At 33.9% G+C, this 21,350-nt stretch overlaps 4 protein-coding genes and 1 non-coding gene across 5 annotated transcripts; 3 read left to right on the top strand and 2 right to left on the bottom strand.

Moving 5' to 3' along the window:
* Positions 1-562: 562 nt before the first annotated feature.
* On the top strand, positions 563-2,886 carry LOC145589880 (uncharacterized). Its single transcript, XM_081646577.1, has 2 exons — positions 563-833; positions 2,043-2,886. Exons 1-2 carry the CDS (start codon positions 678-680, stop codon positions 2,646-2,648), a joined length of 762 nt encoding a protein of 253 aa, XP_081502703.1. The 5' UTR covers positions 563-677; the 3' UTR covers positions 2,649-2,886.
* Positions 2,887-6,419: 3,533 nt separating this feature from the next.
* On the top strand, positions 6,420-10,825 carry LOC145588171 (protein DETOXIFICATION 46, chloroplastic-like). The gene is made up of 14 exons (XM_081644814.1): positions 6,420-6,989; positions 7,104-7,198; positions 7,522-7,630; positions 7,766-7,821; positions 8,396-8,451; positions 8,530-8,668; positions 8,803-8,940; positions 9,033-9,101; positions 9,198-9,308; positions 9,531-9,659; positions 9,763-9,840; positions 10,027-10,098; positions 10,251-10,313; positions 10,405-10,825. Exons 1-14 carry the CDS (start codon positions 6,560-6,562, stop codon positions 10,504-10,506), a joined length of 1,647 nt encoding a protein of 548 aa, XP_081500940.1. The 5' UTR covers positions 6,420-6,559; the 3' UTR covers positions 10,507-10,825.
* Positions 10,826-12,067: 1,242 nt separating this feature from the next.
* LOC145589126 (protein ANTAGONIST OF LIKE HETEROCHROMATIN PROTEIN 1-like) lies at positions 12,068-13,327 on the bottom strand. The gene has a single exon (XM_081645685.1). The coding sequence runs from the start codon at positions 13,325-13,327 to the stop codon at positions 12,068-12,070; it is 1,260 nt and encodes a 419-aa protein (XP_081501811.1).
* A 612-nt stretch (positions 13,328-13,939) lies between these two features.
* On the bottom strand, positions 13,940-16,677 carry LOC145588169 (uncharacterized). The gene is made up of 3 exons (XM_081644813.1): positions 16,220-16,677; positions 14,355-14,561; positions 13,940-14,270 (listed from the first exon to the last, which is right to left on the bottom strand). Exons 1-3 carry the CDS (start codon positions 16,637-16,639, stop codon positions 14,187-14,189), a joined length of 711 nt encoding a protein of 236 aa, XP_081500939.1. The 5' UTR covers positions 16,640-16,677; the 3' UTR covers positions 13,940-14,186.
* Positions 16,678-16,747: 70 nt separating this feature from the next.
* TRNAP-CGG (transfer RNA proline (anticodon CGG)) lies at positions 16,748-16,819 on the top strand. Its single transcript has one exon. It is a non-coding gene; the product is annotated as a tRNA-Pro (tRNA).
* The last annotated feature ends 4,531 nt before the right edge of the window (positions 16,820-21,350 follow it).

Here is a 21,350-nt window from a genome sequence, read left to right as displayed (position 1 = left end):
AGTAGGTCCATCCATCCATCCACGAAATATTCATTGATTATAAATTCACAATAACTTCGTATGTACATGTACATTTAAGTACTTAAGATGCCAAGGACGTACTAGTCATTCATCATAAGTACTTAAGATTTGTCATAGTAGGTTACCTAATTAATTATCCAATATAGACCATAAAAAGAATACCAAAACAATCACAATAAAAGACATCCATTTGTACATTAATTAATTATCATGCATCAAACAACATTAAATACACCCCCCAATTACTCACACGCCTCCTTTTACATTTATAAATATAAATAAATAAATGTTTTCTCTCTCCTTGGAAATTATTAATTAATTAGTTTACCCCACAACTCTTCAATATCCCTTCTTTATTACTACTACCCTCCTTTCATTCTTGGCTATAACATTAAATTCCAACACCAATAAAACCAAAACTAATTAATGGTTATTTAATTTTTTTCTCACACCCAATTCCAAACCCTCATTTAATTTTCATCATTTTCTTCCCACCCCGTAATAAATTCGAACTTCCCCTTTTTTTTTTTTTTATTTATTCATTTTTCTTTCTTCATTCTTTTCATATCTCCACTTTTTTCTTCCAATTTTCTCTCTCTTTTTTTCATCATTTTCTCTCTTCTCTGTTTCAAAATATACATATTTTGAATAAAATTATGGCTGCTGATGTTAGTATGTTGATTAAAGATAATAATACGAAATCTGGGTTAATTACTCGTGATTTTCTTGGTGGGTGTTTTGGTATTGATTCTAAAGAATTAGACCTTGATTTGCATGTTCCTAATGGTTGGGAAAAACGTCTTGATCTTAAGGTACCATACTTTTATTTTATTTTATTTTATCTTATCTTATTTTATTTTTCTTTTCCGTTCGTATGTTTTGATTGTGCCCGGGTTTTTAATACCCAGGCTCGTGTTTAAAAGGTGTAATCAATGTTTGAACTCGTGACCTTCTTGTCAATAGATGATCGGTGATCATGTATGGGTTATGGGCTTATAGGTTTTTTTTTTTTGAGGGAATGGACTTATAGTTATACGAGTAGTTCATTAAAATTTTTGCGCTTTATATTTTTGTTTTTTTAAATTTATTTCGTTTTTAATATTGAAAAAATGTATTTATTTATGAATTCAGAAATTTATTGCATCATTTAAGTGATATAATAAATGCTACGATGATCAATGTGTGACTTTTAAGCATAGTGATTGCTCACGTTCATTCTTTTTTCTATTATTTCTCTTTTTATATATTTCCACTGATTATACCTGTAAATGTTAAGATGTTACAAAGTTCAAATCTTGATTAATTTTTTAATTATTATTTCATAATCCTAGTATCTTACCTTAAATTTGAAGGTCTGGACAATTAATTTTTTTGGCATATGTTAAAGTTAATTCTCCTGGTAAATAGGGTTGATAATGTTGGAGTTGATTTATCTTTAATACATGTTGATGCAAGTTACTTCCTCCGTTATTGGACTTTTATACTACGGAGTATTTACCAATCACGCGTAACCTGGTTAGATACATCTTAATATATACTTTCAAAATATTAAATTTTTTTAAATAAAAGATAATTAGAGATATTAATATAGTCAAAAGTTTTGATTGACAAACGTGAAAGTTCAAACGATGCAATTATAGAAGAACAGAAGAAATATGAAGAATTAATTAATACCTCAAACGTAACTATAGTACTTTGTATAATATTGATAATTTTTCAAAGAAAGGAAAAACCTAGCTAAACCTGTTTTTAATTGTGTTCGAGACTAATTATGAGTACTATGTTCTGTTTTCTGATAGTAGAAAAAAACTAAAAATATTATGTTCAAGTACCATGTCCAGTACCCAAAAATATATATATATATATATATATAAAAAAAAAAAAAGGAGTTTGCAAATTCATAACCCCAAGGGCAAATTGAACATAGTACTATATCATGACGGTACGTATTAGTGTCACGTATTGATTGGTGTAATTAATGTTCGGGTTTATTAACGCGTTGTATCTGTATCGTTTTGCAGTCAGGAAAAGTCTACATACAGAGAAGCAATCCTGCAAACTTAGCATCTGAACATAAGAAAATGGCAAAAGAGATTTCCACCAAACCCCAAGATTTAAATGTGTTTCAACAATCATCATCATCATCATCCAATACAAAGCCAACACTTGGACTGCTTGAACAACCAAGTTTAGACCTTAAGTTAATCCCTAATAATCAACCCTCAAATTATTCAAGTGTATGTACTTTAGACAAGGTGAAATCAGCTCTTGATAGAGCTGAGAGAGCCTCACCTACATCCTCATCATCAACATCCTCGTCGTCTTCATCTAAGAAGCGTTGGATGATGATGCCTACGACTGTCAGATCATCATCAAAGTCGTCTCCATCACCCTCGAATTCCTTGTCATTGTCGATTGGTGAGGAGGAACGGGAGTCATCAAGGTTGTCGAATTCCTTACCTTCTGATAATCAAAATGAAGGGTTATTGGTTGCTGCAGCTTGCCCTGCTTGCTTGCTATATGTGTTGATATCGAAGAATGATCCTAAATGTCCTAAGTGCAATTCAGTTGTTCATTTGCCTACGATGAATAAGAAGCCTAAGATTGATCTTAACATGTCGGTATGACTCATATGAGCTCGGGTTGTCTAGGAATTGAAGTCGGGATGCAGCCAGTTTGATTGGATTTTGAATGGTTTTATCCTAGCATTTCTTGGTGGGGGTAATACTTCTAGTATGGTTTAGATCAGCCTTATGAAAGATGATAGTTCTACGAGAGCTGAGATAGGTAGTTTATTGATAGACTAATAGACTTGTACATTTCTAAAGTTATACATGATTAAGGAAAAATTTCTTTAGCTTTTCATCCTTCTTTTGATTCAAATGTCTTTCAATACTTGGCTTGTTCTTTTAGTATCCGAAGTATAGGGATGGGATGGTTTGAACAGGTATGCCTATCTTGCAGGCTACGAGTAGCATACTTAGTAGCTGCAAGGAATAACATGTTAACTGCCCTCGAGGGTAACTCAAGGAAACTCCCTCCGTTGCTTAAGTTAGCTAATGGTCAGTAATGTAATGACATCGTTGGGCTGTGATGCCATCTTCAGACTGCCATGACATCTCCGGGCTCTGATGCCTTACCAAGTTACCACCATGGTACTCTGATCTTCAATCGCGAAGCCCTTGTGAAAATTTCTAGGAGTGCTAAAGGTAACACACAATGGAAAACTCTACTCCCTTGTGTTATTTTAGTGAACTAACTGATGATATTCTGTAAGTCTTTAAAACATCAATTGCATTTAAGGCTTTTCATAGTATTTCCAATTTCATGGAGATCATATTGTTTGGTCTATTAAGAGAACCCAAATTAATGAAACAAATTTTTATTTAAGGCCTGGATGATGGCCCATAAACTTTTATTTCCTAATAATGGGCTAAAGATAAATTAAAATTTTAAAAGCCCAATAGGCCCACAAGCCTCATAATAAGTCTTAAAATTTAAAGTAGTTATAGCATAGTTTTAAATAAATTGGTCATACAATAGATATACGTCGATTATAAAATTATACAAGAATGATCGATAGTTACCCCAATTCAATATCTAAAAGTTCTTTTATTACGGAGTATCAAAGTTGAGTTGAAGTTAAGTCACACCGTGTGAAGCTAATCATTTTATTTTTATAAATCTTATCTTGTGATCTAATTATATTAAAATCATATCAATCTTAAATTAACCCTTAGGTCAAAAGTTACCCAATTTTAATTAAAAGTCATCTTAAAATTGTTTGTTTGTTTGGTTTTTTTTTTTTTTTTTTTCTTCGAAGTATATCTATATACACAAAAAGTTTCTATTTAAATGAGGGATTTAAAACTTAACATCAACAAATTATAACTTCAATAGGGGATTAGATATTCAAATAATTTCAATTCATTTGATTTTCTCTATAATAATGTAAACTAGCTTAAGGAAATTAATTATATCCAACAAATAAAACTAATAAAACTTGATAAAACATACAAATCAAATATATAGAAATTATAATGTCATAATATATATAAATAGGCAAAGCAACAAATATCTAAAAAATGAATTTTTTTAGTTTGTCCGAACTCGAGAATTTTTCAGGCGGGGCTTGGTCAGATCTAGTGGCCATTTTAGTGAATACTTATTCATAAATGCATTTTTAATAAACATCAAAAATCAATCGAACAACAAACTAAAATCTCCATTAAATTATTAGCAAAAGTGCAAACATACACAAAATTACAAATAATATATTGCCTTTATATCTAAAAATCATTTGTTAAACACAACATTTATTTTATAGCAGTATATCAGTTTGTGATAATATGTACGTTTAGTAGTAAAATTTCATAAATAAAATTGTAATTAACTCGAATATATAGTTATATTGAATTGAAATTGATATAAAATATTAGCTAGAGGTATTTGAAAAAAATAAATAAATAAATAAATTTTAAGTGATGTTTTAAAGTAATTTCTTTAACATCTATTATATGAATCAATTTATTATAAATTTTTTGGCAAAATATAATAATACTCCATTTAAAATATAGTTAAAAAGGAGTTGAGATTTTTTTTATTTTGAAAGAAGTTGAAATAATTATTTAGGTAAATGTATATATATAGAATAATTATGAACACCAAATAAAAAGGAATATATAGTTGTCATAAAGATAATATAAAAGATTTGAAATGATATTATTATAGAATCAAATATTAACAAAAAAAAAAAAAAAAGGTTAAAAAGGGAGGGGAGTCTTGGAGGGAAAAAATAGCACCATGATGTGACACGTGTCACTCCCGGTGTCTGTTTTAGTATTAAGTTATTGATTGATTGATTGATTGTATCGTGTTACATTGAAATTCTGTTTTTATTCCTAGTTGTTACTGTAAATATTAGGATAATATGAAAGGGGTCAAGACAACCTAAAATAAGGAGGAAGAGAGTTTGATTCAAAAACAAGACTCAAGAAATTTCCATACAAAAATTAATGGTGATGGTAGGAGACTAGGAGTTACCCTTCCTTAAAAATTTAGAGCTAACTTGAAATTCTAATAGAGACCCGTACCTTAAGCTCTAATGCGATGTTAAATTTTAAAATAATATAAAATGGTGTAAGTAACCCAAATGAGACGGAGGAGAATTTAGTTCACAAATAAGACCCAATGAGATTCTATATAAAACTAATTAGTGAATAGTAAGATCGAGTGAAAACATCTCTCGTCTCTATCATATTGTGAGACACCCACAATTGGGATTACAAATTTACAATAACACTAGCAGTCAAATTGATTGAATGGCAAGAACGGAGTGGAGCCCAGTAGGCTATGCATTATTTCATTTGACCCAATTACGGAATTAGCTGTTGTGGTGGAAGAAGAAAAAGGGCCCAAAATAGTTGGAGAGTCATGGGAAGCGCAAGATATGTCGTTGCTCTGCTTCCACCAGTGTTGCTGTAGGGAAGTATGCTTATAGACTTGTAGTATTCCACCATCATGTAATGTTTTTGGAAAAAAGACTATAAAGTAATATATGCCGTATGAAATAAACTTTTACTTATTGTAGCGGTAGGTTTCAAATTTTCAATCATGCAAAGACATACAAATTAAAGAATCACGGGATTTATCTTTACTCCGTAAGTTCGTAATATTTCAGTATAAAATAATTTTTTATTGATTGTTCCGGTTGATTTCAACATATAAAGACATACAAATTATAGAATTACGAGATTTATCATTACTCTGTAAGTCTATAAGTCATCGTTGTTTCATCTATTAACTTTAGAGTGCCCACTATATCAATTTGTATTAAGGTACAAATGTACAATGCACACCCAAATGAGTGATTCCCTTAAACTTTTACCAATTATGGGAGGGAATGGGGGTGGGGGTGGGGAAGGTATTGGTGTTCGCCTGGGTGTGGACGTGTAGTGGTTAGGTGATAATGGTGGTGTCGTGGTGGTTATTCGTCAACAGAAAGTTGGGTTGAAAATACGGTCTGATTAGGAGAGACTATGTTGCTTGTTTAACTCTAAGTGTGATACAATAGCTTGTGCATGATAATGGAAAGTTAGAAAGTGATGCAAGTAAAATGAGTGACTAGAACTCCCTTCAATTTATGGATTGGTGACTTTAAGTTTACTATTGTCATTTTATTTTTTCTCATTTAATCATTTGAGAAAAATGTCAAAAATATAGATACTTATTTTGTATTCACATTGAGCCTATTACGGAAAGCATGTACATCAAAACCATATTCCTCGACTCCTCGAGCATTTGTGCCTTGACAAAATTTAACCTTGTTACAAACTTACATAGTACATTATACTCCAATTTCACTTTCATATCATTAAAATCATTCTTGGATCTTTCAAAGGATATCAACTTCCACAAGACTACAAGTTCCAACTACCCTTTCTCCTCTCTTTCCAAAATCAAACATTTCCTAAGTTATTTTCTTTCCTTTTCTTCATCATCTTCTTCATTTTCCTTGTACTAAACAAACAACCAAACAATGCAATTCAAAGCCATAACACCCATTCCCCCTCTTATTCAACTCAAACCCTTAACACTAAACCCAACCTATTTCCCTTTCCCCTCTTTTACCTCTTCCCTTTCCTCACATTTCCGCTCTAAACCCTCTTCAAATCCACTAAAGTTACCAACTTTCAGTCACCCAACTCTTCACATTTCCCAAAAACTTCACTGCATCACCCCTGCTCAAGAACTTTCCAGTGAATCTGATTTTAGGGATGAAGAAGAAAACCCTGATTTGGTGGACCCCACAACTGAGAAATCCACTAGTCCAAGCTTATGGAATCAAATGATTGAGATCATCAAGTTTTCTGGGCCTGCTACTGGGCTTTGGATTTGTGGGCCTTTGATGAGTCTCATTGATACTGCTGTTATTGGTCAAGGCAGCTCCATTGAACTTGCTGCTTTGGGTAATATTATCTGATTTTTTTTAAAAAAAATTTGGGGGTCTTAAATTTTATAAAATAATTGTATTGTGTGTTATGATTTAATGAAGTGGGGTTAATGTAATGTTTAATCTGCAGGTCCTGGAACTGTCCTTTGTGATTATATGAGCTATGTGTTTATGTTTCTTTCAATTGCAACATCTAATATGGTTGCAACTTCACTTGCTAGACAGGTGCATTACTCTGTTCCCTAATTAGTTATCGTAGTGTTACACTATTATTTTTATTTCTAAATAATAGGCTGCATTTGATCACACATATGTTTATTTTTCAAGAAATCGAGTTGAAGTATCATTACACAACTATTGTTACGTCTAAACTGTATCCACGATGCCAAAAGGTTGTAATTTCTTAAAATGGTTAGCTAGTTTAGGGTAATCGGCGATTCAAAATAGAAATGTGGCCTATTATTTAGCTAGAAGCGAGTATATAGTATTTTTTGAATGACTTTGTATATGTATATCAATATGAATTATAATTTGTGTGATTAATGCAGGATGAGAAGCAAGTGCAGCATCAAATATCAATTTTGCTATTTGTGGGTTTGGCTTGTGGAGTGTCAATGCTTATATTTACGAAAATTTTTGGTTCATGGGCTTTAACTGGTAAGTAAAAGTGGTATACGAACATATTTTGTTTATACATGTTGATCTTCGGTGAAATACTTGATCATTTGTTGCTTCCTTGTGAAAGTTTTGTTCTAATTCCTAGAATAAAGCCTTTGCTTGCTGTAATTGCAGCTTTTGCTGGAGCACAGAATGTGCACCTTTTGCCTGCTGCGAATTCTTATATTCAGGTTTGTTACTATATTGTGATCACTTCTGTGTCTTGTGTCTTTTTTTCTAGTTGGTTTGGTCGCTATTTGGGGCAATCACTGCCCCGCTGCTGAAGAGGTATTGATCTGGTCTGTAATTGAGGTAACAGTTGTGATTTAGGAGTACCTGTGACAAATTTTGGCACTGTTTTCAAATGGTTTTGATCACACAGGAATATGATGTTTCAATATGTACTGAAATTAGAGATGTTAAACATATCGAGTTCATGAAAGGACTGATACATGTGTCCATTTCAAGGACATGACTTTGTAAATTTGTATTATGACTAAGGTAACACAATTGAATACATGTATCCTTGATATTTCTAAAAATCTTCAAATGTTCATCCCTTGGATAGTGGTGTATCTAAAACAAGGTGCTTTCATGTTTCCTTGCTTCAATGCACTTGTTTGTTACATGGTATTAGCTAACTCTACACTTTCTACCTCCAAATTATGGTATTTTGGTTTGCTTGATTCTGATTTGTTGAGTCTTATTTGTGCGCACATCTTCTTCTTCCTTTGATTGTCAAAGACTTTTTCTTTTGCCTGCTAGATTCGAGCTTTAGCATGGCCTGCTATTCTTGTAGGATGGGTTGCTCAGAGTGCAAGGTACTTGATGTTCCCGTGTAAAAGTTATTTTCTATTTTACCTCTATGTTAAGACATATATTTTCTCATTTGTTATTAGTCTTGGCATGAAAGATTCAATGGGACCTTTGAAGGCCTTGGTAATCGCAAGTGTCTTAAATGGTGTTGGTGATATAGTACTCTGCATGTTCCTTGGCTATGGGATTGCTGGTGCAGCATGGGCAACTGCAATATCACAGGTGAGCTCAGTCCGTTTATCTTCTTTGTTCTCTTACTATTGCTATCCCGCTCTTTTCTACTATAACTTAGTTTTTACTATTGTTATTTTGCTTTTGTGTCTCTGATCTCAATTGCTGGAATATTCCTTGTTCAGATTGTTGCAGCCTACACAATGATTGATGCTTTGAATAAGAAAGGATACAATGGGTATTCTATTGCAGTTCCAACGCTCCCTGAACTTCAAGAAATATTTTCAATTGCTGCCCCAGTATTTATAACTATAGTTTCAAAGGTTTGTTGCGAATTTAAGTAGCATCAAGTTTAAATTATAGCTATTTGAAGCAAAAATCAGCTGACATTCAAGATATGTAAATTTTGTTTTAGGTGTCCTTTTACTCTTTGATAATATACTTTGCTACCTCCATGGGAACGCATACAATTGCTGCTCATCAGGTGAGCCTAATTTGTATAAGGCTTTTCAATAATATTTGGCTCTGTACTGCAGCTGAATTTAGGTGGCTAACATAGTGCCAACTGAAAACCTTGTAGGTCCTGTCTCAAATATTCCACATGTGTGCAGTATGGGGTGAACCCCTTTCTCAGACAGCACAATCATTCATGCCAGAGCTGCTGTATGGAGTAAACCGAAGTTTAGTAAAGGTATTCTAGCAGTCAGTTTCCAGTCCTTTTTATATATAAGACTGCCACCAAATCCTAGTGGTCTGAATTGTTTTAGCTCCGAGTAGGTGCCTCTTATAGTAATCATAGTCATTATTCATCATTAAGTCATAATTTGAGGACATTTGGAATGACACTTCAGTGTACAAGTTTATTTAGGAGTTTACTTATATTACTGATGATGTGAATGTTGAACTTATACAGGCCCGAGATCTGCTGAAATCTCTTTTGATCATAGGGGCTTCTGTCGGACTTTTTTTAGCCATTGTTGCAACATCCATTCCTTTCTTGGCTCCCTATGTTTTCACCCCTGATCCCGCAGTTATAGCAGAGGTTAGTTTTGTTTTCCTTTATAAAAATACGTAAATGGTAATGCTTGTTGGACTTGCAAACACATGTAGATTAACACAAGTCAAATTTTGGGATATGACTACAGATGCACAAAGTATGGGTTCCATTCTTTCTCTCTCTATGTGTGACTCCTTGTATACTCAGCTGTGAGGGAACATTGCTGGTAAGAGTTGGAGCTTTCATTTCGATCACTTCCTTGTCGAACTGTAAATTGTCAAGTAATTAGTCATAGCTTCACCATATGAACAACTGCACTTTTGAATCAATTTTAAAAGTCATACTGTCATAGTCTCAATCATCGCAGAGTTGTTGACATTTATTGGATTGGTTTATCGCCTTTGACATGCAGGCTGGAAGGGACCTTAAATTCATTAGTACATCAATGGGTGGATGTTTTGTCTTGGGCTCTCTTGTATTGCTGGTATTGCGATGCTGAACTTTCTGATATTTATTTATCGGCCTCTTGCTGATATTCAGTACAATTATTCTTGTCTTCCTCTTTTCCATCTAAATTCCCAAACACTTAGCTTCCCTCAAGCGAATTTAACACATTTACAATTTGTTCTGTGACAGCTTGTGAGAAGTCAAGGTTTAGGTTTGGTAGGCTGCTGGACTGCTCTAATTGGATTTCAATGGGTAATTTTTTCTCCATCAAATTTTCAGCAGTTCTTTTAATACATCATTTAACATTGCCTGACTGCATTCCCCCTCCACCTTCAATTTATAGGCACGATTTTTTATTGCTCTACAACGCCTTCTTTCTCCGAGTGGGATGCTGTTTTCAGAGGATCTTCTCCGTTTTAATTTGTCTGAGCTAAAAACAGCTTAGATGCTGTACCAGCCACATTTTTTAACGATAAAATTTGGTGCTCTGGGTGTTTTTAAAACCACAGCATATGGTCCAGAAGTCGCGTTCATCATTCTCTGAAGCCCAAATGAGGCTTAGAAGATTACCTACTTGGTGACGCGGTGCATCTATACTGCAAATAATAGTTGATTTGTATACTAGTTGGTGTAATTCTACTGTTCTGTGTAAGTTTGTTGCTCGTATTAATGCTTCAAAGACCGGAACCAAGCCAGATGCATATTAATGATATTATCCATACTAAATCAGTTATTGAAAACAAATAGAAGCCCTTGAAATTATACAGTTCATTGAACAATTATAGGCCTGCTTAAAGAGTTGAAGCTAACTGATTATTGTAAAAAGAAGTGTCAATAAGGACAGAGAACAACTTTCAGATCAAAAGGTGGCAAATTTTAGTAAAGACCCACTCAGTGTTTTGTTGGTTCACCCCTTCAGGATAATCTAATAAAATTGGAACGATACAGAAATTGGCCTTACAAGAAAAAACCCAATTGAGGTCCTTCCTTCCCCTCCGCCTTCTACCAAAGTGTTTGGCCCTTTGAAATACCTAATACGGGGCGTGGGGGCAAGAGGGCCTTATTTAATGTTTAATGTACATTACTAATTAACTATAGTACAACCTAATCCCAAAAGTGATTACACCTTTCCTCCTAATTCTGGTCCTCTCTGTTCTGAAGGGTCATAGGGTGCTTTGTGCTTTCCTACATTCATTTTTTCACTAATTAAATATTACAAATAGTGATTTCATTCCTTTGACTAAAACACACCATAATTAAAATATTAACTCAGTGCTAGACTATAGCTTTGGAAAGGTATATTTAAGATATCTTTATCTTAACTTTTTCCAACAGCCCAATCAAGTAGCTGCTTAGGGAGGAATTGATTTCAGATACCCAGCATTATGATTAAAATCCATACAATAAAGTTTCGTATCATATCATATCTTTAAACCTTTTCTTTTTTTTTTTTTTTTTTAAGGTAAGATGGTCCATTGAAATAAGATGAGGAACCCTTCAAAGGGGTGATTCATATGTCCATTAATTTAAGTATCTTCCTATAGTAGAAATATTAAAATATCATTATTCCATGACTAAGCACTCAAAAGCCGTATAGTTAGATCATCTGACCTAAAAGCTACGGAGTACTAAATTACGTATCGCATATATATATATATATTTACGGTAAGGAGAAGAACCCTATCGAACTTTAACCCTCGTGGTTTTTTTTATCCGATATTTATGGGTTAGACACTTTGAGAGTGAGGGGGAAAGGGTAAAGGATCCGCACCCTCAAAGTGTCTCTAATGGGGATTGAACACCCAACCTCAAGGTTAGATGGTACAATCTTTCCGTATCGCATACAGATTAATTAAACGGCAAAAATCATCATCAAATTAAACTAAAATTCAAGAAAAAGGAAAATAATAGACAATTTCACTCCATGAAAAATTTGTATTATCAAGTAATGAAAAAATCAATCAAAAAAAATCCTATGAAAAAATCTGTCCATATTGAATCATTTCTCACTGTTTTGTTGCCAATGCACTTCTGATTAGACATCCATCAACAGAAATCTCCTCCAATTTAGAGCCATTCCTTTGTACTAACCCATGATCATTAACAGTATAATCCTCTAAATCATCACATAATCCTGAATAATCCTCCCTTATTATCAAAGCATTATGAAGAATAGCACAAGCACCAATATATGCAACAGCACTCCTAAAATCCTCCTCAATTGGCTTGCTCAATATACCCCAATTCCTCAAACTAGCAACTGTTTTAAGCATCGAAATTTGCGATACTCGAAGAGCAGCATTGAACCTCTCCTCATTTGATCCAGGTACAGGGTCATCATATGGGATTATAAGCCAAGGTAGTAAAGGGTATTCATTATTAGTTGCAACCAAATATTGAGGTATTTCCACCCCACCTAAATAAACAGGGGTTGAGTTCAATATTTTCCCTTCTTGTATATCCTTGTATAATGTGGTTGATTTTAGCACCTTTGTGTTGCTCTTATCACCATGAAATCCAGCTACAATGCTCAGAATTCGACTCGACGAATCGACAACGATTTGAGCAGCTATACTCTCTTGTGTACTGAGATTAAACCTTGTACAACTGATCACACCACAACAATTGGGTAACCCTGTAATGTCCTTAAATTTTTGGGACACTGAGTTCAACTCGGCCGAGTTAGGAAACCCAACCCAAAATCTGAAGTTTGTACATAATACCCTGCAAAGTTGTTTAGAGCAGAATTTGGCAACTTGGTCAGTGACCCGAAACCGGGTCGCAATCTCCGAATAGTCCGACCCGGTTGACAATCGGTATAACCCGATACCGAGCCGTAGTTCGGCTGAGAGGTTTATAGTCAATCCAATTGGATCTCGGCATTCGAGGAGTGGCTCGAGCAACCCAGAAAGCCACTCGAAGGTTGATGGCGCCATTTTGAAGAAAACCCGGAACGAGTCAGGGGATGAGTCGACTCGGGCGAGTCGGGCGAGTTTGGATGACCCGGAAAGGGATTCCGGGTCGGAATCGGGATCTGAGAAATGGGTTCGGCTCCGTTTGCGGCGGAGGGAAAGGGAAGCGGCGATTTCGGAGGAGGAGAGGAAGTGGTGGAGGAGAGAGAAAATTGTTTGGAAATCAGAGGAATGGGAATCGGAATTGGAATCGGGAAAAGAGGGAATGGGAGAAGAAGGGTAAAGGAGAAGGATTAAGAGGGTGAGTTGAGAGATTAGAGAAGAGAGTAGAGCTGCTAATTGACGAGAATCCATTTGTCAGCTCTTTCTGTTTCTGTTTTCTCTCTCCTCTGTTTGTTTGCATCTGACTTCTGTCTGTCTGAAGTCTGAACCAGAATCTGATTATACTTTATCAGGTAATCAGAATTAAAAGGTTTTTAGTGGAGCCCTTAGTTTGGATGTATCAGCTTTTCTGGGCCGATTTTTTGTGTACTTCGGATTTGTGGGCCATGTTTTTTTTATGAGTCTCATTAGGTCAAAAAGGGTTCGGATCCTAGTCAATTTTCAGAATGTATCATGTTGTACACTCGAGTGTATAATGAACATCCTGAATTCTATGTATGCACTCGTGCAAAGAGAGACTAATTCCATTATTCTCATATATGATGATTGGGTGCAGTTCAGATTGGTGGTCAGGTGAAGGTGGTAATTGAAGCTGAATGAGTCGACATGCACAACTTATAGGAGTAGACGTTTTTATTGTGGTATCTCTTACCCCATTTGAGGAGAATCTCTCTTTAAAGGTGTTTGGGAAGCATTGACATTAATAGAATCATCTTGTTTATGATATGATACTAGCAGCAATGATACTAAGCTAGCAGCAACATGCCTATATCTTGTTTGGCAATGATACTAAGCTAGCCGCAATGATACGAACGAATTATCTTGTTTGCAATAGATGAAGAAAGAGGATTTATATTGGCTTGCACTTGCTCAGCCTTAAACTGATTTATCTTGTTATAAATACAAAAGGGAACAGCTTCAAGAAGCACATAAGCATTTTAAGATACTAGATACTCAAATTTTACAAAAGAAGTGACATGAATTAGGGAAAAATGATCTACACTATGACAAGTGATGCTAATAATTGTAGCAACAATACCAAACAGCTAATCTATGAGGCAACCTTCTCAGATCTGCGATATCCAAACTGACCTCGACCTGGGCCTCCTGGACGTTTTGGAAATTGTTCTCTTTTCTGCAATTTTTCACATAGAAAACTTTAATCAGAAAAAGAAATTGATTTATCACATGTTGGCCTGTTGGGTGTAAAAAAATTTACCATGAAAGCGGCCTGAGCCCTCTCCCTCTTCTGAGCAAAAAGCTTACGAGAACGCTCTTTCTTCTTCTCAGCCTCTAATTTTGTAAGGCTTGGCCGATAGAATATGACTGTTCGACCAATCTGGCCTACAACAACAGATCCAGTAGCAAGTTCTAGTTGCTTAACAACATCATCCATCTCGCCTGGGCAAGTTCTATGTATCTTAAGCTGTTTTAACATACAACGAAACAAAGCTCAACGAAATTTTTTTTAAAAAAAATGTTATTTTTTTTATACAAGTATAGGAAGAAGAGTATGATAAAACAGTTGCATTCATCCTGCCATTAAAGAAAAGGGGGGAGAGGGGGGGGGGGGGGGGGGGGGGGAGTTGCGTTGGTCACGACATTTACCAGGTTGACAGAAAAAGGATCTTGCAGAATGAAATTAAAGCCAAATCACTAGCTTTGGAAATCAAACCATGGAGGGGTATGCCGGCTATCCAGGATGGCAAGCTAAATCCACTAACTATCCAAACAAAAGCAATGATAGCGTCTAACTAAAACATACAAGTATGAAGTTGCCACAGCAACTGCAAGCGTCTTCAAACATTTACAGTGACTTCATATCTTTATTGGTATTTGGAGAAGAGTTGTGTTATTCCAATATAACTACTTGACTACTTGCACATGTTATAAGATTCTTGCACTGTCTAGGTTGCTGCTTTTACATATATGTAAACTGTCTGAGAAGTGAGAACATAGCAAGATAAGGATATCTTTTAGAACCACAATCATTCAAGCAACGCCAAAACAGTAATTTACAGACTGCAAAAGAAATTAGATTAACCAGCATGAATGAATCATCTCATGAAATCAGCAAGCCTTGAAGCTTTGCAACTCCTGAATTCCACTATCCAATAAACCAGATACTATAACCAACGAACCAGGGTATACATTCGTTATACTTCTACACAGGTCACGTAGGCAATGGACCATATTATCCAAACGAAGCATCAAATGCCCAAATAAAAGATTCCATCCCAAAATGGAACAAAAACACCATAAAGATATGCTTGGGACAAGGGAATCAAACAGTTGGGTAAAAGCTATTTTGGGATTCACTATTCTGTAGAATAGTTGGGGAGAATGATCACTCACCAAAGAGAATTATCTATAACTCCCAATTCCGAAGTCCTAAATAAGGATGTCAGGTTCTTCGAAAATTCAAATATACTAGCTAATCCCCAAGATTTATGAAAAGTGAAACTCACATCCGCCCAAAGCCACCTTATTCACACTTCTCCAAAATCCATTTATGAAGAAGTCAAGGTAATCACATAAAATGTCATAGGTTGTATGAACCACAACCAAAACCACCTCCACCCACATTATGTTAAATTCTACTCCCTCCGTTCCTTTTTGTTCGCAACTAAGTAAAAAATTTTACTACCCCCTTAAATCATTCCTTTTCTCTTACTCTAAGCATAATCAAAATTGTCAATTCCATAGTTCCTACAACAAAATCCTTTTCTTTTGGTGCTACAAAACCAAGTCCCAACTTTCCAATATCATTGCACTAAACCAAAACCCCATTTCCATCAACAAAATATCACCAATCACAAATCCAAAACAAAACTACCACCACCATCACCACATGATAAACCCTAAACCCCTGAAACTTAATTCCTAATTTCCAAATCAAGAATTCCATAAACAATCAATTTAAGCAAATTCAAATTCCACAAATTCCCATATTCAATCAAACATAAACAGTACTAAAAATTCGCCCTTAAATGTAAAACCACAAATTCAACACTTTCACTCAAAAAAATCCAAAACAAACAACAATTAACACAATAAAACAAGAAAAAGGTACAAAAATCAAACCTTGAGAAGTTCATTGGCCTCAAGAGTTTCAGACAAAGCAAAAACAACATTATCAGTAACACAAGATTTACCCACTTGTTGAGACTTAAGCTTATCACCAAGACTATTAGCATAAGAACAAAGATCCTTCTTTTCTTTAACAGTCAAATTGGGCAAATCTCCAACCTTAATTTTAGCAATTTTAGATTCTGGGGTTGCTTCATTTTCCTTAAAATCTTCGGAATTACTAAGGTTTATGTTTTCTTCAAGGGAACAAAACAGGGGAAATGAAGAAGAAAGTGGCTGAAATTGAGATTTTAAGAGAGAGAAAGAGAGTTCAGGGGTGTGGAGGAGAGAGAAAGGGACGGTGGTTGAGAGGTGGAGAGGGCGGAAGATGTGGCGGTGGAGGAGGAATTGAGTTAGTGTTGCGGTGGTTGCCATTTTTTATTTATCCGAAAATGGCAGAAAATTGGAGGATATATAATTAAGAATTAACTCATTTATCCTTTTCTTATTTATATTAAAAAGGTTGTGTAAAATTGTTAAAAAGGGCGTTTGGTCTAGTGGTATGATTCTCGCTTCGGGTGTGAGAGGTCCCGAGTTCGATTCCCGGAACGCCCCATTTTTTTTATATTTTCTACTCCGTAATAAAGTATTTTTCTCTGTTTGTTTTAAGTTGACACATTTTGACTTTGCCACTATTTATACATTTTATTTTGACCAAAAAAAAACCTCTCCAACAGCATAGCTTTAGCAGGAAAAAGTGTGACGGCTGTTTTGTGATTAATACGAAAAACATAATAAGATCAACTTTCTATACTACAATTTATGCTCAACTATTAGTAAAGATATTAATCTAACTTCCTATACTACAATTTATGCTCAACTATTATTAAAGATATTAATCGTTAAATTTATGACATTCGTGAATTAAATAAGAAAACATAGTATGCTAGGTCTAATGGTATAATAAGACCAACTTTTTAACTATAATTAAAGAATCATGAAATTTGTGCATTCGTGAATTGAACAAGGAAACATAGGGCCTGTTCTGATCGACTGAACTGAGCTAAACTGGACTTATTAAAGCTGAACTGAACTGAACTAAACTGAATATTTTATGAGAGAACTAAACTGAACTTAATTTAACTTATTGGAATTAAACTGAACTGAAAATAATCTGAAGAGAACAGGCCCATAGTATGTTATTAGGTTCTCCCCCATCCTTTTCTATCTTCTAAAAGTTTCTTTACATTTTGCATTTCGCGTTATTACATAAGATTAAATCTAATGCATGAAAATCAAGTAATAGAACACAGCATTTCCATAGTTGGGCTACAAATTCATGTACCTAGGATAAGATTTAATGATGATGCACAATAAATAAAATTAAATTCGTAAAGATGAAGATTTTGTCAAGGCAATATATATTTTAGCATCCTAAGCAAATACAATACTATATCTGTTTATTTCATATATATATATATATATATATATATATATATATATATATATATATATATATATATAACTTTGTTGTATTATTTGAAAAATATAAAGTATTTTAAAGTTGCAACTAAATAATAAAAAATGGAGGTAGTACTTCGTATTAAGGAACATTTGTGATGCTTACCCTAAGATTATCATGTCAAATCAATAAAAACAAATTCAGCGCACCTTTATCCTACGATAAGAAAGCTTTAATTAAAATTCAAGGAGTCAAATATGTTACATGCACTATACATTGCAGAAAGATCGAGTGGAATAACAATTAAACATTACCAAGAAGTAGAAAAAAAAAAACGTACAACATAGATATCCTTTATCAAGGGTGGAACCAACCACCTGCCTATGCCAATTGCTGGACATAAGACTGAAAATAAACTTCGTATATTCGAGTGTATTTTCGGAGTTATATCCAACATATCCTTCTTTTGAAGATTTGACATAGATTAGGCGCCTGAGTTCCACCCTCCAAAACCTACATATATAAGCTTCAAAAGTCGTCCATAATGATAATCTAGAGATTGGACTATCATCACTCAAAATAACTAGTTAATTCAGTACAACGAACGATTAGTTTTTGGGATGGGATGAGGAGGAGATACGGGTGCCAATTGTAGTTTCGGCCACTGAAGCACCAGAGCCATCTCTAGGAGGGCTAAAGCAAACTGGTAAATACTCGTCATGGTTACAAATGAACCTACTTCTGCCAAAATGTTCCTCTAGGCTTTCCTTGCCCTGCAAAAGTAGCACAAAAAATTAACATACAGTCACACAAGATTTTTCAAGGTCGCTATGTAATCAAACAAGTTATAAATGTCAGTTTACCACTACAAGCAAGCAAACTAGCCAAATCGCGCAATTAGAACATAATAAGAGTATGTATGTGATCAAATTGAGTAGTAGTGAACTAGTGATCCAAGCTAGCATTTTCTTACATATATTTTCATTAAGAATTGATGGATCGGATAGGTACATAAAATTGTAAGTACAATATAAATAGAGCAAAGAGATGAAGCTTGAACAGCTCCACTTAAAGAGTCAAACAACTTTCTAAGGTATTGTAAAGGTATATATATACACTACTACAAAAAAGGCCTAAGGAACCACTCCAAAGGCACCATAGATATCAATAATCCGGTTTCATAGATAAAGAAACCATATATATGAGATATCCAGTTTCTTAGGTAAAAAATAAGACACCAAATATAACTAAAATCTGGTTTCTTAGATAAAGAAACCTTATATGTAAGGTGTCCGGTTTCTTAGGTAAAAATAAGAAACCAAATTCATTAAATATTTAAACATTAACACACACACACACACACACACACACACACACAAAAAAAAAAAAAACCTCGTATTAACCGGCTAACCTTTTTAAATTAGATTCATAAAACCAAGGATTTGAAAATGTTCAAGTATTTAATTTAATTGTTCTTAGGTTTTTTTTTAAAAATTGTTCGTATAATTCAAGATCCATAAAAATAGAACTGAAAATTTCAGTTATGAGAATTTTGCCCAATAGTTTTATGAAACACATATGATGATACAAATATTCGAATTCTATTATCAAATTATTATTATTATTATTATTATTATTATTTTTGAACACATTCTATTATCAAATTTTGATACCTTTGAATTCATAATTTTCATTTACTGCATTAATTTAGTTTGTTGAAATTCAATTTCTGTAATCCTACCTTTTATTTTTTAATTTTTTTTGTAGTAAATACATTGAATCTGACCAAGTCACTTCAACAAATATTATATGCAGTTGAAGAAACAAGGAAGTGGGGAGAGAAGGTGCTTAATTGCATGAATCTGGTCAAGTTTAATGTTAATATAAAGTTCCCTCGTATACATTTGGGATTGTTGTAAAGTTGTAATACATTTGAGGTTCATTTGTATACTTTGACAGAGTATTTTCCAAATTTATAGTATATAAACTTGTATTATACTTCATATTAGAGTTTTTTGTACTTTGATTGCTATATTTAAGAATTACTTCACTACTGTATTTCATATCTTTTTAGTCAGATAAATCAATAAAATTTCGTATGTTTTGAATTTTTTTATATATGTTGAGCATTAATCATGGGCAATGCAACAACCTTGCAATATTTTATTTTTTATTTTTTTTTTTAAATAATTAATCAAAGATACCACACATCTCTAATAGCAGGTTTCTTAAATCGTATCTAAGAAACCAGTGATTCAAAAGTACCGGTGCCTTTCCCTTGGCTTTTTTATGTTTCCTGTAACAGCATAAGAAACCGGTTGTAATGTACAACTGGTCTCTTTGCTTAATTTAAGAAACCTGAAAAAAATCCGGTCTCTTAGGCTAAGAGACCTACTACCTAGGCACCGCACCTTTTCCGGTTTCTTAGACATATTATGACCGGTCTCCTAGGCTATTTTTGTAGTAGTGATAGTACGTAACAATTTCAAGCTAATTAAATTCAATAAAATTACTAAATCGTCTTGATATGATACCTAATGAACCCTAATTACAAACACTTCTGGAGTAATTAATTAATTAATTATGAGGGTAAAGAGAACCTAAGGAGTAAAATATGACCTAAAAGACATGTACAGTCGTCATGCATTAAAGTAGAGGTAGGGTTGGTAATTTAAAATCAAACTCCCAACTTCAAAGATACAATGTCACCATATAAATGCATGATTTTGCCTCAAATCTCAATCAAGCTAACTAGAATTCAAATGATACATTATTGTATCCAATGGAGATTAGATTAGGGAAAGTCGACTACAAAACCTAAAATCCTACATATAGTCAAATAATAGAAGCAACTCGAGGGGGAAACAAGCCATATCACATAGTACAACATACACCAATAGTACAAACTCCTCTTTAAGGATTCGAGTTAGGGTAGGCATACAACAAAGTATAATATAATCCTTAACTATAGTCACTATGGTACTATTATTGCTATACATGATTTAAAGTTAGAAAATTTATACTTGTAAAAATTTAAAATTCATATGATTTTTTCTAGCATTTGCCATAAAATTTCACTACATTGTTTTTTTTTTTTTTTGGTGTTTATAGAGCCACAAGGACGGGGTGAAAATCAATCCCAAGGTCTTCTGAAATCGAGAAAGATAGTCTAACCATTTGAGCTATCCCTCACTCTATAAAATTATCTAAAATTTCACTATATCGTAGGGGTTGCAACTTGTGAGAGATGGATTATTGCACTGATCTGATCATGTAACCATGTATGTATGACATGTATCTAATTGATATTACGAGACCTTTGTATTAAGATATTTAAGTATTTTAATTATAATAAAATATACCTGAATGGAGGCATAATTGATTTTACAAATCTTAGGAGAGTTGCAATGACTCCAGGGTTGATTACTACAACCAAGGTGAAGCTTCCACACCGCGATCGCATGGGTGAAATTGACAAAGGCATAACCTTTGTTAGCACCTCTCCTATTAATAAACCAATGGAATTATATATATCATCAACATGCATCAAATAAATAAAAAAACCCGAAAAAAGAGGACTTTGTTCAAATTTACTCAAAGAAATCAAATGAAATAAATCGATCAAAAGAAATAAAAAATCGTTACACGAAATCAATAGGCAAGTAGAGGAAATCATATGCAAGA

Source organism: Chenopodium album, chromosome 17 (genome assembly GCF_948465745.1).
Source record: "Chenopodium album chromosome 17, dcCheAlbu1.1, whole genome shotgun sequence".
NCBI classification, from domain to species: Eukaryota; Viridiplantae; Streptophyta; class Magnoliopsida; order Caryophyllales; family Amaranthaceae; genus Chenopodium; species Chenopodium album.
This window is presented reverse-complemented; position numbering and strand designations above follow the sequence as displayed.

Coding starts and splice junctions, on each gene's coding strand:
- LOC145589880 (XM_081646577.1), top strand. CDS start 678: ATGGCTGCTGATGTTAGTATGTTGATTAAAGATAATAATACGAAATCT. Junction 834..2,042: donor AAAAACGTCTTGATCTTAAG/GTACCATACTTT, acceptor ATCGTTTTGCAG/TCAGGAAAAGTCTACATACA.
- LOC145588171 (XM_081644814.1), top strand. CDS start 6,560: ATGCAATTCAAAGCCATAACACCCATTCCCCCTCTTATTCAACTCAAA. Junction 8,941..9,032: donor TTATAACTATAGTTTCAAAG/GTTTGTTGCGAA, acceptor ATTTTGTTTTAG/GTGTCCTTTTACTCTTTGAT. Junction 10,099..10,250: donor TGGGCTCTCTTGTATTGCTG/GTATTGCGATGC, acceptor GTTCTGTGACAG/CTTGTGAGAAGTCAAGGTTT.
- LOC145589126 (XM_081645685.1), bottom strand. CDS start 13,327: ATGGATTCTCGTCAATTAGCAGCTCTACTCTCTTCTCTAATCTCTCAA.
- LOC145588169 (XM_081644813.1), bottom strand. CDS start 16,639: ATGGCAACCACCGCAACACTAACTCAATTCCTCCTCCACCGCCACATC. Junction 14,562..16,219: donor AGGCCAATGAACTTCTCAAG/GTTTGATTTTTG, acceptor ATGTTAAAACAG/CTTAAGATACATAGAACTTG. Junction 14,271..14,354: donor GGGCTCAGGCCGCTTTCATG/GTAAATTTTTTT, acceptor GAAAAATTGCAG/AAAAGAGAACAATTTCCAAA.